A 15,838-nucleotide genomic window follows, 5' to 3' on the forward strand; every position below is an offset into this window, starting at 1 on the left:
AATTAATTGAATTTTTGAAAAATTGTAATTGGTCAGATTTATATTTTATAAGTCAAAGCACGAACGGCATAGAACACTAGAACAGACCCTGCGGCGCAGTGCGTGTGAGTCCCACTTTAAGTCGGAAGTAGTAGTAGGTCCGTACAATACATATACTAGGCTACTAGCTCTCAAAGCCGGCGCCAATTTCAATCCAGATAAGGTTACTTCCGTTTTCTCCTTCGTCGTTTCTGCCTCAGTCGGCTTTCTGAGCAAGTCTCCTAATTCGTCTCGGAGAAAAAGAGAAGGAACCCAAACCCTAACGGAGATACAGAGAGAGAGCATAGGAGGAGCCGATGACTAGTACTGTACAAGCTTTTCTTCTCTGCAAACCTTCACTCTCTCTCAGTTCTCCTCCTCCAACGAAATCTCACCGACTGTTCGCTCTCTCCTCTCATCGGCGGCACCGCCACCGTTCTGCCGCCCCTCGCTCCTTCAACAAGTCGTCTCTGTTTACTCATCTGATTTCACGATTATGTCCCCACCATAAGTCGATCCTTTGCACATTGCAACCGGATAACGCAAGTTTGAGTCCGGAATTGACTGATTTTTCGGTGGATAATTCTAATTCAGTTCTTTCAGAATCTAAATCTGACGGAGTGGATGTTGACAGTGGTGGCAGTTTGGGCTTCGAGGCGTTGGAGTTGGAAAAAAGTGTGGTTGGTGAAGTTAACAGAGAGAATGTGGTGGAGGGCGCGGGGAGGGAGAGGAATTTGGCGGAGAAGGAAGGGATGAATGGTAAATTCCCGGTAGTGGTGTTTCTGATGGGACTTTGGGCCATGGTGAAGAGAGGAGTGGAGAAGGCTTTGGCGTGGGATTGGTTGAGTTGGTTCCCCTTTTGGCGTCAGGAGAAGCGTCTGGAGCGGCTTATGGAGGAGGCTAATGCCAATCCGAAGGATCCTGCCAAGCAGAGTGCTCTCTTAGCCGAGCTCAACAAACACAGGTTAGCTGGAGCTGTATTTTCTTTTCGGGAAAAACTATTAAATGCTGTCTTCCATATTGTTAATATGGTTGCTCTGAACAAGGAAGAACTTTATATATATATACTGTGTTTGAGTTCTATATACCATGTTGCTTTGGTTAGGATAGGAAGCAGGGAGATGGCCATTGGCCCGGGAGATAGAAAAGTAGTGAATTGTTTTCTGCTGTAGAATTGTGAATTTTAATTTGTTCTCTGTTTGTTTGATAAGAAATTGGAGGAAAACAGAAAGGATTTATTGGATACAGTACTAAAATAGTCAATGTTTTTGATGCGTTACAGTCAATTCAGTGCCACGAGGATGCCTTTTATAGATCGTCAAAGCGTTTATCTCTTTTCTAGAGGAAGTAGAATTGTGTTACAATTGGTGCCAAAACTGAGCATAGGATTAAGCGAGAAAATTGCTGCTGTTTTCTTTGTTTTCTCCTTGTTTGTAGTACGAGTATGTAGTAATGCTGTTCCCAGATGTCAAGAATTTGTAATAGTTTCATTTTATTTTCAGTCCTGAATCTGTAATCAAGCGTTTTGAACAAAGGGACCATGCTGTAGATAGTAGAGGAGTTGCAGAATATCTTCGAGCTCTTGTGATCACAAATGCTATCGCTGACTACCTTCCAGATGAGCAGTCTGGAAAGCCTTCGAGTCTTCCAGCTTTGGTAATCAAGTGTCTTTTTGATGCTCGCATAAATTTCCCATTTCTAATTACCATGAAATATCTAAATTGAGTACCCAACTGTTTTTTTAATATTCTCTTTTTTGGCATTTTTGGGTTTTCTTAATGATTTCTGTTCAAGATATCTAACCCTTAACTTAATGTTGATTTGCAAGTCATTCTGAAGTCCTTCAGCTTTGTGCCAATTTTAACCTATATTTTTTTTTCTTTCTTTGAAACCTCCAATATCCCTCCTTTGAATTTTATGTGAATGTTGTCTCATCTTTTTATGTGAGAGTTTTATGTATCTTATGAATAAATTTTACATGTAGTTGCAAGAACTGAAGCAACGTGCATTAGGGAATACAGATGTGCCCTTTACGAACCCTGGCATATCAGAAAAGCAGCCACTGCATGTGGTAATGGTAAGTTTAGTTTGAAAGAGTCTTAGCACCTTTGTTGTATGTACAGTGAATTGATGTTTTGTTCCTCTGAGAGCGTATATAATTAGCGTTTTAGGATTAAATGCTGATTACTTTTGTATGCTCTCATTGGATGGTGTCCTCAAATTCCACCCATACGTTGTAGATATTCATATTCTCTCTTTGTGCTTTCAGTGAACTCTATTCTCTTCCATAAAAATATTGATGTGTCATATTTATTGCTAGGTTGACCCTAAAGTATCAAACAAATCAAGATTCGCGCAGGAGCTTATCTCAACTATCTTGTTCACTGTTGCTGTTGGATTAGTATGGTATGAGTCGTTCTTACATATATGGCTTCTACCACTTCTAGATGTGTACCTTAATTGTCATGTTTTATTAATATTTTAGGCTTTCAGCATCAATCTTTGGGCATTTTGAATATCTTTGGGTTGCCTGTATCCTCTTGACTAACGTCTATCGAGAATGTTTCCAGGTTTATGGGTGCTGCTGCACTACAGAAGTATATAGGGAGCTTGGGTGGAATTGGAACTTCGGGCGTTGGCTCAAGTTCTTCCTATAATCCAAAGGAATTAAATAAGGAAGTAATGCCGGAAAAGGTAGCTAGTTAATGTTATATACTGGCAGTATTCATGCTATTTAATCTTTTTTTCTGCAAGTGTGTTTTTTTATTTTGAGATGTAACAATTAGTCATAATTTGTGCTACTGTTGCTTTTATCTTGCAGAATGTTAAAACATTCAAGGATGTAAAAGGTTGTGATGATGCTAAACAAGAGCTTGAGGAAGTGGTGGAATACCTAAAAAATCCATCAAAGTTTACTCGACTTGGAGGAAAGTTGCCCAAGGTTTCTGCAGGATATTTGTTTTTCCTTTTACATGTTTCCTCGTGACATATGCTCTTTCATGATTATGTCTCATAGACCTTTGATATGTAGATCTTTCCTTCTGGAATGTCTAATCCCCATTCTGGAGCATTTTTAAAAAAGGTTCATTCCTGAGTGGAAATAGTATGAGTCTGTCACGTGACATGGGTGGCCTGATAGAGATTTTGTTAGATGTCCTTCGGATTTATTTTGATATTCTGAAGTATCAAGAAAGATAATGGTCAAGTAGAAGGTTTTAGGTTTACCTTCTTCACTTTATACTCTGTAACATGTCACTATAATTACTAATCATGTAAGGCATGAGTATTGTTTCTCTTGGTATCATTGAGCAGTTATGTACTTCTAATCTATGCTTATTGATATTAGCTGGCTGGGCCTGTAGCGGCTTTTTAGTTAACAGTTACTTACTGACTTTAACTCAGTTCTTGACAATTTTGGTTTTGATTGTTTTTATACTAAATTTGATTAGCCTGATTGCACGAGTCACATATGTGGGTGTTTTGCTGGGTTATTTCTGTTGTGATATGAATTTGAAAAACCATTTTGCAGGGAATCCTTTTGACAGGAGCGCCTGGAACAGGAAAAACACTGCTTGCGAAGGTAAAGTGGTTATTGACGCATGTCCTTTGAACTATGATCCATGATTGACTCGGGCATTGGACAATGATTCTATTACCTGTTACAAAAAGCATGATCCTCTCAAAGATTTCTATCTTTGAAGCTTGTCTTATTGTATGATGTTGTGTTGTTGTGTCTATACCATATTTTGCAATCAATACTCTGTTCCTTTAAGCTTGTTTTAATGAATGCCTTCTTCTATATGCTGTTATCTGGGACCATTGTATGCAAGTTTCTCTTTCGAATCATGAGAGCTTGATCCTGGTACTGATTAAAGGTCAAGGTTTGAGTTTTTCTGATGATAATAGAGTGAAGTAAATGTTCAATCTCCTACTTGAGGGCATTTTGATTCTGTATATATACCTGTATACCTAATTTTTGCTAAATCTCCCGTTTGCACCTTGAAACTTTCATTTAAAATTATATAGATGTGGAGCTACTTTACTTGGCCGTGATACAATGGCAGTTTTTTTTCCTCACAATGACTCTGTTAGTTTTGACTGAAGGCTATTGCTGGTGAAGCCGGAGTTCCTTTCTTCTATAGAGCAGGATCAGAATTTGAGGAGATGTAAGTCATCCTTTTCCTTTAGTTTTGTAGGTGGTTGATATAACTCATTAAATATTCTGACTTATAATAGACATACAACTCTGTTAGTAATCCCTATTGCTAATCTATGCTGATTGTTTTCCATGGAGGAAGACGATGCGCATATACTGATAAGTGATAGTCTATGCATATGATAAGAAAGAAATGTTGAACTTCATCCTATAAAGAATGTGTGGGTTTCTATCATGGTATATCCCAAAATACATGTCTATTGCATATTCCTTGTGGTAGGGAAAGAATAGATGTATCATGAAAAATAATGGATGTATCATGAAAACCATAAGTTCTGACATGCATCAAACTCTAAGTTTGACATCTCTAGTGAGTCACTATTTAGCACAGTTGCTATCTGATTTAATGAATTTTTCCTCCTTGTGGCTTCTTTTCCTTTATCTCCGTGCAAATTTCTGTGCATGTATAACAATAGAGAGCATCTATCGTTCCCCATTCACGCAGAACTGATGTTCATTGTTGCATCAATTCAAAATATGTCTGTCATTGCAAAGCACTGGCTGGCATGGCTAAATCTTATTTAATCATCTTTTAAGAACAACCGCCATTGGAATTGCTTTCCGTATTTATTGTTGGTGGGCACATGTTTGTGTTAAGTTTAACATCGAGTGAATTACGTGGTTCTTGGATGTTAGAATTCGTCAAGTAATATTTTAGTGTTAAAAATTTGAGTTTGGTATCGCAGGTTTGTTGGAGTCGGTGCACGGCGTGTAAGATCCTTATTTCAAGCTGCCAAAAAGAAGGTATCTTGTTTTTGAAGTCTTCTATTGAGTACTATTCTGTATGTGGTGGTGTTTGTGTGTCAAAAGAGAGAGAGCTGGAGAGGGGATAGCTGGATAGGGATTTTGAAATTTATTGCATTATCATCTCTAAGTCAAATGTCTTTGATGGATTGGTTCATAATTAACTTGAAGTTGTGGCTTAATATTGATGTCAGAGTGATTGCTCACCATTTATATTATCTACTCATTATATTTTTGTATATTGCATAGGCTCCTTGCATCATTTTCATTGATGAAGTAGATGCTGTTGGATCGACGCGAAAACAATGGGAAGGGCATACGAAGAAAACATTGCATCAGCTGCTTGTCGAAATGGATGGGTTTGAACAGAATGAGGTGCTTCTGAATTGTCTTACGCCATTATTTAATTCCTTTATTCAGTTTCATATGTGAGAACTTTTTATGTTTCCTCGTTTCCTTTCTGTAGGGGATAATACTGATGGCTGCTACAAACTTTCCTGATATTCTTGATCCAGCTTTGACAAGGCCCGGTAGATTTGATAGACATGTAAGTTCTATTCTTCAAATCAAAATTCTTATATTTTATTCCAGTATTTACTTCTTAGACAAAGATCCATGAAAGATTTTCATTTGTTAGCGTGCTATTAAACATCGTCCATACTTAGATTGTCACTGGCCTCATTACTTGTAAATACATTTTCAATGTAGCAAACTCTTTTTCTGAGCTATTTGGTTTGTTCTATGGTGATACTTGCAATCAGTTCATGTTGAGTCGTTCGTCTATCGTATCCATAAATCAATTGCGAGTTTTATAAGGGCTTGTGCAGCTGTGATTATAACTTTTTAGCTTCTCTTTTCGTCCATATTTTTTTTACCAGAATATTGCTCAACTTTTGTCATCAACCCTGCAATTGAAGCTTTTTACACATTTTCATTTTGTGAAGATCTCCTTCATTTCGGAAATGCATTTGTAAAATTGGGTCGAGTCCTTCATTATCAAAATTTTTTGTCATCAACCCAACAATTGAAGCTTTTTACACATTTTCAGTTCTGAAGATCTCCCTATATCATTTTCTGTTATAAATGGATTCTTGAAATTTCGTTATTCATAGTTACTTTTCCATTGAGAATCCTAGTCTCTGTCAGGAATTAATATCGTGGGACAGGCCTTCACTGTGCTATATATATATAGATTGGTCTTTGTCAGTAGATCTGTTAGGATATATACTTTTCTGATTTGTCTTGTTGTTGTTGGCAGTTCTTAACATTGATTTTTGTGGTCTGTGGAAAGAGAACACATATTAACAAAGAAACCTGTTTTTAGATTGTTGTTCCAAGTCCAGACGTGAAGGGTCGTCAAGAAATTTTAGAGCTTTATCTACAAGATAAACCATTGGCTGATGATATAGATGTTAAAGCTATTGCCCGTGGCACGCCAGGATTCAACGGAGCAGGTGTAGTTCATTCAATTGCTATTGCTATTAAAGCTCATAGTGCTGATTATTTTTGCATTGCTTATTCAATGTTGCTTGAACTCTCCTTTTCTTTTCCGTCAGATCTAGCAAACTTAGTAAACATTGCAGCCATTAAAGCTGCTGTTGAAGGTGCAGAGAAGTTAGCCGCTGATCAGTTGGAGTTTGCAAAAGACAGGATTGTCATGGGCACCGAGCGGAAGACAATGTTTGTATCAGAAGAGTCAAAAAAGGTACGCATGTCTTCCCTAGAGGCAAAGTTGAGGGTTTGAATTTATGGTTTGCTTGGTTTTTTTGATACTTTATAATTCCATAAATGGGAATCCAAATCATGGATGCATAATGTTGCTATCAAGCAACCAATGCTTCCTGTTCTTGGGTTTAGACATCCGTGGATCCATCTGTCTCATATGCCAACCTAAGACTAATATCTCCATGGATCAGAATCAATGTTTCAGATGAGTAAATCCAAGCTACACCAAAGTAGTATTTCGCCGAGCTTGGCTTGTTTAGTTACTTTAGCATTGTGCCACTTTGGGTTATGAATTTCTAATACCTTTCAAACTACCTCCCTGCCGTATCTAGAAACCATGGGAGGTTTGTAAATTTGGCTTATCATGTGAATGATGGAAGATGGTGGCTCATGATTTTTGCTTTTTATCTTCTAATGAAATGGAATCTACAACGAAATGGTGGAGATGTCCTTCCCCCATATAAAATGAGAGCACCACTCCACGCCAACTTTTATCTTATGCAAGCTAATTTCTCTACAACTTGGGCTGTACTAGTTTTTGTCGGCACGCTAATGCCAAAGCTCAAGCGTAGCCTGGGTTAAATTCAAGCTTTCCTTGAGCAGTTTGGTCATTCACAGCCCCCATCACTAACGGACCTTGGGGTAATCTGAACAAAAGCTTTTGCCTTACACTTTGCCTCTAGATTGTGTATTTGTTTTCTTTTCTCTAAATAGGTATTGCATAATTCCGCAAGGCTTATAAACTGATGGCCAGAATCATCAGAGATGCCAACAAGATCCATGGCATCTTTGATCTTGAAGTAATCACTATTTGGTTTGATGTGCATGTGCAGTATGCAAACCGTTGCATCTCTAGAAATTTGCCATTAAACTACCAAAGCATTGCATGATCATACCTCAGATTCTTAAGCCGAATTATTATTGATTTCTGGTGTTACTTAATATCTTCAGCTTACCGCATATCATGAGAGTGGCCATGCAATTGTTGCTTACAACACTGAGGGTGCACATCCCATTCACAAAGCAACAATAATGCCTCGTGGATCTGCTTTAGGAATGGTGACACAGCTCCCTTCAAGTGATGAGACATCTATCAGCAGAAAACAATTATTAGCCCGTCTTGATGTTTGTATGGGAGGTAGAGTTGCGGAAGAGATCATCTTTGGTCAGGATCATATCACAACAGGAGCGAGTAGTGATCTTCAAACAGCCACAGAGCTTGCCCAATATATGGTTTGTAGAGCCTTTTTTATGATAATATTGATTTTAATTAGTTACTTTTAGAATGTAAGAGGATTTGAACCTTCAACCTATTCAAACTCTTAAGAAACTGCTTCTGGGTTTATTATTATGTAAACATGCATAAAGGTGTCTCTCCCCTCTCTCTTTTTTTGAGCTGCCTACATATCGTGGTTGCCAAATTTTGTAAATGGGGCTATTACATTTGAAGTTTCAATATTTCCCATGAGAATTTTTTTTTTCTGGTACTCTCTGTTTCTTTTTCAATTTTTTTTAAAACTTTTCTGAGTTTCATACTTTCATTGTACTTGGAAGCCGGTTTGGCTTCCAATGAGGCTATAACATCTTGAGAAAAAAAAAAGTATAAAGAAAAGAATGATGCTAGCTGGGGCCAGACATCTTCCTCAATTTAAGATTGCTTTTGTATCATTTGTCTAAATTATGGTCATGTTTTTTGCTTCTAGGTATCAAGTTGTGGGATGAGTGAGGCAATTGGCCCCATTCATATCAAGGAAAGACCGAGTTCAGAAATGCAATCGCGCATTGATGCTGAAGTATGTTTCTGGAATCTACTAACTTGATTCGATATAATGAGTTGTAATAATTTTGATCTCTCTGCGTTCCATTGTTTTTGCAGGTGGTGAAACTCTTAAGGGAAGCATACGATCGGGTGAAAGCAGTATTAAAAAAGGTTTGTGCATGAATTATGTCATATTTTGCTTTCAAAAATGGTTGGATTCAACCATAACTTGATTTGCAAATTTTCCTCATTCAAGTAAAATGTGTGTTGGCCTTCGCATATCTAGTGTGTGGTTATGATTGTGACATTGGGATTATTATACTGCTAAAGATATGCCAATCTCTCAGATGATGCATTATTAATTGATTGTTGGTCTTTGTATTCATTAATTTGTCGGAACATTTTCAGCAAGAAAAAGCCTTACATGCACTAGCAAATGCACTTATGGAGTACGAGACTCTAAATGCAGAAGAAATAAAGCGTATTCTTTTGCCTTATCGGGAAGGACGGCTAATTGAACAACAAGATGAACAAGAAGAGGAAGGGGATCTTGTGTTTGCTTAAAATATAGTATTCTTGGCGAGCTCTCTGTACAGCTATTTAAAGCACTACAGGAACAGGTAATTATTTATATAGTAGTTTGTTACCATTCTTTCCCCTTCCGTAAGTTGTCAACTTGTCGTAAGGTGTTAACAAATGTAATCCATACACCTACCCCAAGTTTTGAAGAAATCACTGTTGTGTAGGAAGGCAAATCATAACCAGAAATCATGTATTATTGTATAACTGTATTATTCTGGACTCTTTTAAGTCTCCCGTGAGCTTCAGATACCGTGTGGGATCTACTCGCCTTTCTAGACAAAATGGCTCATGGATGGTTTTCTAGGTGCAATTTTGGATGATAACTTCAATTTGCTTTGGACAAACTCTTAATTCTTAATTTTTGAAGATACTGTGTTTCGCTTGTTGCCTATTATTAGGACCGTCTTAAGGCACTACACACTAGTGATCTAAAGGTGATGGTGCCTCTTCTCGCTTTGTAGCCCATGGTCCATTTGATTTCCCAAATAGACAAAAATATACTCTTACCCCCACATTATGGCAAAAAAAGCCTTGAATTCACATGGGAAGAATTCGTAGTCTTTCTCTTGTTCACTTTGTAAATCAATGAACAAGGACGATAGTTTGTAACACTGGTTCTTCAGCTATCAAGAACGGTATAATTTTATACATAACACAGCAAACTACAGATAGATAGCGCAGGCGTGCTGGAAGGTATAAGTGTTATCGACAGTCTGTCAAAGCCTCCAACAGACGAAAGCCAAGCCTCAGAAGCTTCGTCCAGCTGGAAGGTAGAAAGTGTTACCGCGAGTCCATCCCCAAAACCTCACAAGCTTTCGTCCATGGCAACCGAAGCTTCTACAACATTCCCACTCTCAGCTTTCAGATCCGATCAATGGGCTCGATTAGATCCTGAACTGCGAGCCGCTCTAAGACATCAGCAAGTGATTGGAGATTGCATTTGATCAAATGCTTCAACAAAATAGCATGTCTCATCGTTAGTGTTATCATCAGGCACATCAACCACAAATGACTCAATCACCAGAGTCCCTGGTCTGCCATCAATTATCTCCGGATGGAGGGATATAGTTGAAGAATAATTCTGGAAGAAAAGTTCAAAAAAGTGAGCAGAGAGAAATGTAGTAAAGTGACGACTGACGGGCCTGATTCTTTTTAAAAAAAATTGAATGAGTGTTCTCGAGAGAGAAGTGAAATTTTTTTGGCTGTTTGATGACACATGCAAAAGTAAAAATCAGAAAGCCAATCAAACTCCAACTCTATCATTCAGCCTTACGGCTCTCACTTTGGTCACATACTGTGAATTTTGAATAACTTGTCCGGTTTGCACCAGCAAACCGGCTATTGAAATAAATAAATAAAAAAAAATAAAATTCATTCGTCATTGTCACTGAAGCCTTCATGCAGCGATCACTACATGAATCCATGAAAGAAATCAGCAAAATTCACTATTTGGATCCTCTTATGTCATTCATTCTAGGAAAATAATTCTCATCATGATAGAGAATTAAACAATCGTCGAACCTATAAGCACTCTACACAGGAAAAGCTGGAGATGGACTCCATTTAAAAGTGAGTAAAGAAAAGTCTTCAAAGACAATAGCATGTCCAAGCATGTGCCCCTCCGAACAGTAAGACAGCCAAAGAGTGTTAAGTTTCTCCTCAATGCACATCATAAGCACACATCAAACTACAACAAAACAACTCAGATGCAAGAGAAAAGTACGACTCGAAAATGCACTATTGAAAGGTGCAAATAACTGCCTTCAAAAGGAGGGACCATAGTACAGAACGCAAGCAAGCAGTTAAATAAGTAAAAAAGTCAGATCTATACCCTTAGTCTGTGATCCCCACCAATGATCCTGATGCTAAAGATATGCTCATCATCATCAAGAAGCTCCAATCTCTCAGTACTTGTAGTGGCAGGAAGTCCAGACTAGACATCAACTTCTCTAAGACTCCCAATCTCAAGATTTCCCTGAGCGACACACCTGCTGACAAAAGGCTTATACGTCTGTGGTTGATCGAATCTCCTTACCAAAGACCAAACCTACAAAAGGAAACAAGTAGATGAATGTTTTCAGAATGTTTAAGCAGTCAGCAGAACAGAGAATGGGTGAAGGATAAAATTAATGGCCAACCGCCTAAAGTAGTAGAGAAGCTCTACAATTGTTCAAACAATAAAGTAGTTCCACATCTATCAAAATGTCATTGGAGCCAGTGATATCCCTAATGAAAACCGAACCAGTTAGGTTTTTGAGTGAAAAACAGTCAAAATGTCATTGGAGCAAGGGATATCTCTAATAAAAACCGAACCAGTTAGGTTTTTGAGGAAATAAAAACAGTCGTGAATTATATATTTCACAAACAGGCATATTATAAGGAGTCGACAAAGCCCAAGTATACGTAAGACTTCTCACTCGATTGTTCTTAGTTTTTCATCTTTTCCACATGCTTCGCTGTTGGAAGCTAAAATCTATAGTTAATTCTCTTATCTTTCATGCATTTTCAAGGAATCACAGTCTAAACAGAAGCTTTACAAGTCAACAGAATCAAAACTGAAGGGTTGAGTGTGTCTCTACGCACAAGGCAACACAATTAGTTTCACGGAATCCCTAACTCCACTACCAACAGTTCCGATGATACAACCATGGTAAATTCTCCCAATGAACAAAAACAAGAAAAATAGAAGGAGTCTCAAATTTCGTATCTACCACAGCTACCCGAGTGAAAGAACAAAAAACACAATGCACATCTTCCATTTTCCGTTTTCTCATCTCCTCCGATTTCGTGGCAACCAAACAGAAAGCAACAAACCAAAAACAAAAAGAACAAAGTCATCTGAAGTCCATTCGTTAAAGATACAACGTTAAAACACCAGATTAGACATAAAATCATCTCAAGCAAAGCAAAATACGCAATAGATCGAGATCATACAATCTCATCAAAAGCGGCTCAAACCTACAAAAACACACACACAAAAAAAAAAATCACAAATCTCATCCGCGATCCAGCAGAATCTATGCAGAGAAAACCATAAATTATGATAGGCAGAGATAGAGCCAATTTATAGAAATGAACAGAAACATAGAATCTTCTCAAATCAACCTACCGAAAAGAACGAAAGTCGTAAACATCGAAAACATGAAACAAAGAGAAAAAGAGAGAGAGTTACGAGATGAACAGGGGCTTTGATGTGCTTGACAAGAGCGCAGCTACTCTGATTCTCTGCTAGGTCGTGACTGTGATGCCTCCTTATGTACTCACTCTCTACGCTCTCAAATCCATCTATGTTACCATTCCCATTCATAATTGAATCCTTCTATTCTTCTACCAACCAAACGCAGCATTATTTCCCTGTTTTCCTAGCAACAGCAGAAACAACCATTTACGTCCTCCCTCTCTCCTGTGTACGTTCTTCCGATCACCGTCCGGCGATATTCTCCGATCACCCTCCTGTCTTCCTTCACCGAAAACTGGATAGGAAAGAGAGGCGGTACGCTTTGCAGGTTAGATTATACAAGACTGGGCTTATTATGTATATTGGGCTTCGCGTTCAAACAAATACCGTCTAGTCGTCTACAACTACAAGGCTTGTGCTTATTGGGCTTCAGGTGCAGTCGTCTTCATCCTTGACCCATAAAACAAGGAGGCCGAAAGGCCTGATCACTCTACTTATTGGGCTAGGCCCGAGTACGAAGCACGCGCCCTTTCGTTTTTACATCAACAAAAGTATATTTTGTAAAAAATGATTTGTTTGCTGAGGAATCCCCTTAAAGTTTGCTTAGGATTTGTTGCTGTAAGGGTACTCCCTGTGCCCAATTCTTGTTTTTTTTATAAAAGAAAACACAAATCAAACAGACACAGTAACACCTTCCTTCTCGACCATGCTCATAATACAAGAATGCACCTCCTCTCGCCAAACTCGATCTATGAACGTCAAACTCGTACATTTTCTTTGTAAGTGTGTGGGCTACAGAATTGCATTGCCGTGAGACATGCTTAAAACAAACCATTTCCAAACAAGATCCTTGGCTGATTCCACCAGGTGTCCCATAGAGGACAAGCGCTCTCTGAATTGAGTGCCTCAATTAAATTATTTGAATCTGATTCCACAAATCTATAAATATTCACAAAACTTGATATTTATAACTTAATTGACAAAAGCATATATATATTGTCATTTACAGCATCCATACCATATATGCCATTTTCACGCATGAGCCCTAATTTGCATAAAAAAAAAACAACAAACTAGGACTCTCTAGTCTCCATTGCCTTATCTGAAGACCAACCCTCCCTCCTACTACATCAACTACCTGTACCCCATATCTGTTTTATTTTTTCTGCTATAATAAACAACCCCCTCATGAAGCATAAGTTGGCAAAACATATGTGCTCTTATAGAGGGCTAGTTCCTGATCACTCCCACTCACAAGGTTGCGTGATCGGTGTGCCATATTTGAGAAACCGATCGACTAGAGAGAGAGGATTTTCTCCACCTTGCCAAACGTAACAGGAAAGTTAAGACCTCTGATGGATCATGCAGAGAGTATGAAGCTTCAGTCTCCTTTGGAATGGAGGATACAACAATTGGGTACCCTTGGCCGATACGCCGGATGACCTACATTGATTCATACGGAAGAAATAAAATAACTTGGTCATTGAAAGAACTAATTAATGTTGTGATGTACTGAAGAGAAATGAATGTTATGGATTAATATATTTACCTTGAAAGCATCTTCATCAGTTTTGTCATCTCCAATGTACATTGGAAGAACATCGCTGGTGTTGTTAAGCCCTAGAGTCTCCAGAAAATATTCCAGGGCATCACCTTTGTCCCATTCTATCACAGGTTTTACTTCCATAACCTTTTACATGAATAGAGGATGAAATGACAAATCTTATATAATGTGGTGGATATATAGAGAATCTCTAAGATTTTTCCATACCTTTCTGCCCCAACTCAAGCGGAATTCCGGGTAGTTTTCAAGTATTAACTTGACCTTCTCCTCTAGTATTTTGAAATCCTGCTTGACATCAATATTTCAGACATAGTGTTAAAAATAGAATGGAATGTAATATATGATGCATCAATGAGAGATTTACCTGTTCTTCGACCTGTCGAAAGTGCACGGAAACGCAAAATTTGTTATCCTCTACCCTTGCTCCTGGTATCTTCCTTGTTTCTTTCTCCAATTCTGTGAAAATCTGTTATGAAGAGAGAATAAGTATAAAAATGTATGCCAATATAAGAGAGGAGCAAGAAAGGAAAATACTTAGGATTACAGTCCAAAGCAAAGCTAGCCAAACCTTCTGAATCGCGGGCAAAAACTTCTTGGCAGGTTGAAAAAGCACTTCATTTCCCTGTCAGAGATTAATTTAAGCTTTTTATTAGTCAAAGAGGGATTTTTTAAGACTATAGTGCTTGTAAGTGAGCCTTGAACGTTTGAAAGGAATACCTTCTTATCAGTGTTTACATTGTGGTGCTTGCCATCATTGGCCTTCACAGGTCTTGGTGGTGCCATTATGTCCATTCCATGGCTTCCAGCATAGTATACATTACTCAATTGTACAAATTTTTTCACCTGAAATCAATCAACGCCATTGTCATTTATAATCTAGTACGTACCTTATTTAAAAAGAGTCAATGAACTTAAAACTATGATTGTTATATACCTTGTCTATGCTCCTCCCACTGATAATAGCAGTTGGAAAATACTTTCCTACTTCATGAACTGCTGCACGCATCTGCAATAAACACTAATAAGTAAGGCTAATTAATTCAAGGGCGGCCGCTGCTTATTATATCAGTTGATTACCTCATCGGACATGAATGCGCTATCGGGGTCATTTACGATCGGGGAGAGAGTGCCATCGTAGTCTAAAAAAATGACAAGCTTCTTCCCCTTTGCTGCTTTCATCATGCCATCAAATGAACCTAGTGCAGATGGGTGTTCAACCTGCCCAAAGACAACAAAAAATGGTGAACAATGATAGTGTGGAATCGAAATATGGACGAGGTTTCAGGAAAATGATCCCGCCTTTCCCACTCAAATCCATCATCTTTTGGCGATGATAGAGTGAGTACCCAAATTACGAACTAGTACAGTAGCACGGGGCTCGTCCGTGGTCCCTACAGGCCACAGATAGTAACAATTTGGGCATACGATATGATGGATATATATGCATGAATCATGCATATCTTTGATGATACATATATACTTACCATCCATGCTTCGTAAGTTTCATCTGAGGAAATTTTTGAATGTGGTGGTGATCTTGGATTTACAAGCTGTTCCTGATCACCAATATCCTTCTCATCAGTATCATTATTAGCTTTGAGGATGGGCTGCACCTTGTGCTTGTTGCAAGGTGGAGTTTGAAGTCCCATTTGTCCGTTGAACTTCATCCAAATCTTGCTAAACATTTGCATGCTGTGAGAAAAAAGCCCAAAAATAAGGCCCATGATACTTTGAAGCTAGCTAAAAATAGTAAGCCCATACAACTAATGAGCCCAAAAGCAAAAACAGATAGTCCAGTCCATACAGACATGAACCAGATCTTTCTTAAAGCCCACGAAGTGGCCCGTGTCAACTGGACCAACTGTAAAGTGTAAACATGTGGACTAACGACCTTCAATCGGGAGGGGGGTCGGTGGGCAGGCTGAACACTTGTACATGCAAACTCCATATTTAAAAATAATTACTTTTTTTTTTCCCTTGGATCAGGTAGGTAAGTAGGTTGATACAGAGGTCTCTTTAGAAATTAAAAAATAATAAATAAATAAATAAAAA

At 38.3% G+C, this 15,838-nt stretch overlaps 2 protein-coding genes and 1 pseudogene across 2 annotated transcripts; 1 reads left to right on the forward strand and 2 right to left on the reverse strand.

Annotated features, from left to right (window-relative positions):
• Positions 1-132: 132 nt before the first annotated feature.
• Positions 133-9,410, forward strand: LOC119985675 (ATP-dependent zinc metalloprotease FTSH 11, chloroplastic/mitochondrial-like). Its single transcript, XM_038829995.1, has 17 exons — positions 133-982; positions 1,521-1,674; positions 2,003-2,095; positions 2,339-2,424; positions 2,589-2,712; positions 2,840-2,959; positions 3,548-3,598; positions 4,123-4,184; positions 4,921-4,978; positions 5,228-5,353; positions 5,445-5,525; positions 6,303-6,432; positions 6,535-6,683; positions 7,655-7,936; positions 8,407-8,496; positions 8,580-8,633; positions 8,871-9,410. The coding sequence occupies exons 1-17, from the start codon at positions 336-338 to the stop codon at positions 9,024-9,026; spliced, it is 2,463 nt and encodes an 820-aa protein (XP_038685923.1). The 5' UTR covers positions 133-335; the 3' UTR covers positions 9,027-9,410.
• Positions 9,411-9,542: 132 nt separating this feature from the next.
• Positions 9,543-12,549, reverse strand: LOC119985676 (annotated as a pseudogene).
• A 714-nt stretch (positions 12,550-13,263) lies between these two features.
• LOC119985603 (probable trehalose-phosphate phosphatase C) lies at positions 13,264-15,435 on the reverse strand. Its single transcript, XM_038829891.1, has 9 exons — positions 15,271-15,435; positions 14,864-15,004; positions 14,721-14,792; positions 14,504-14,629; positions 14,355-14,408; positions 14,151-14,252; positions 13,994-14,071; positions 13,772-13,912; positions 13,264-13,665 (listed from the first exon to the last, which is right to left on the reverse strand). The coding sequence occupies exons 1-9, from the start codon at positions 15,433-15,435 to the stop codon at positions 13,474-13,476; spliced, it is 1,071 nt and encodes a 356-aa protein (XP_038685819.1). The 3' UTR covers positions 13,264-13,473.
• Positions 15,436-15,838: the final 403 nt, after the last annotated feature.

The sequence above is a fragment of the Tripterygium wilfordii genome, chromosome 19 (genome assembly GCF_013401445.1).
Source record: "Tripterygium wilfordii isolate XIE 37 chromosome 19, ASM1340144v1, whole genome shotgun sequence".
In the NCBI taxonomy this organism is placed as follows: domain Eukaryota; kingdom Viridiplantae; phylum Streptophyta; class Magnoliopsida; order Celastrales; family Celastraceae; genus Tripterygium; species Tripterygium wilfordii.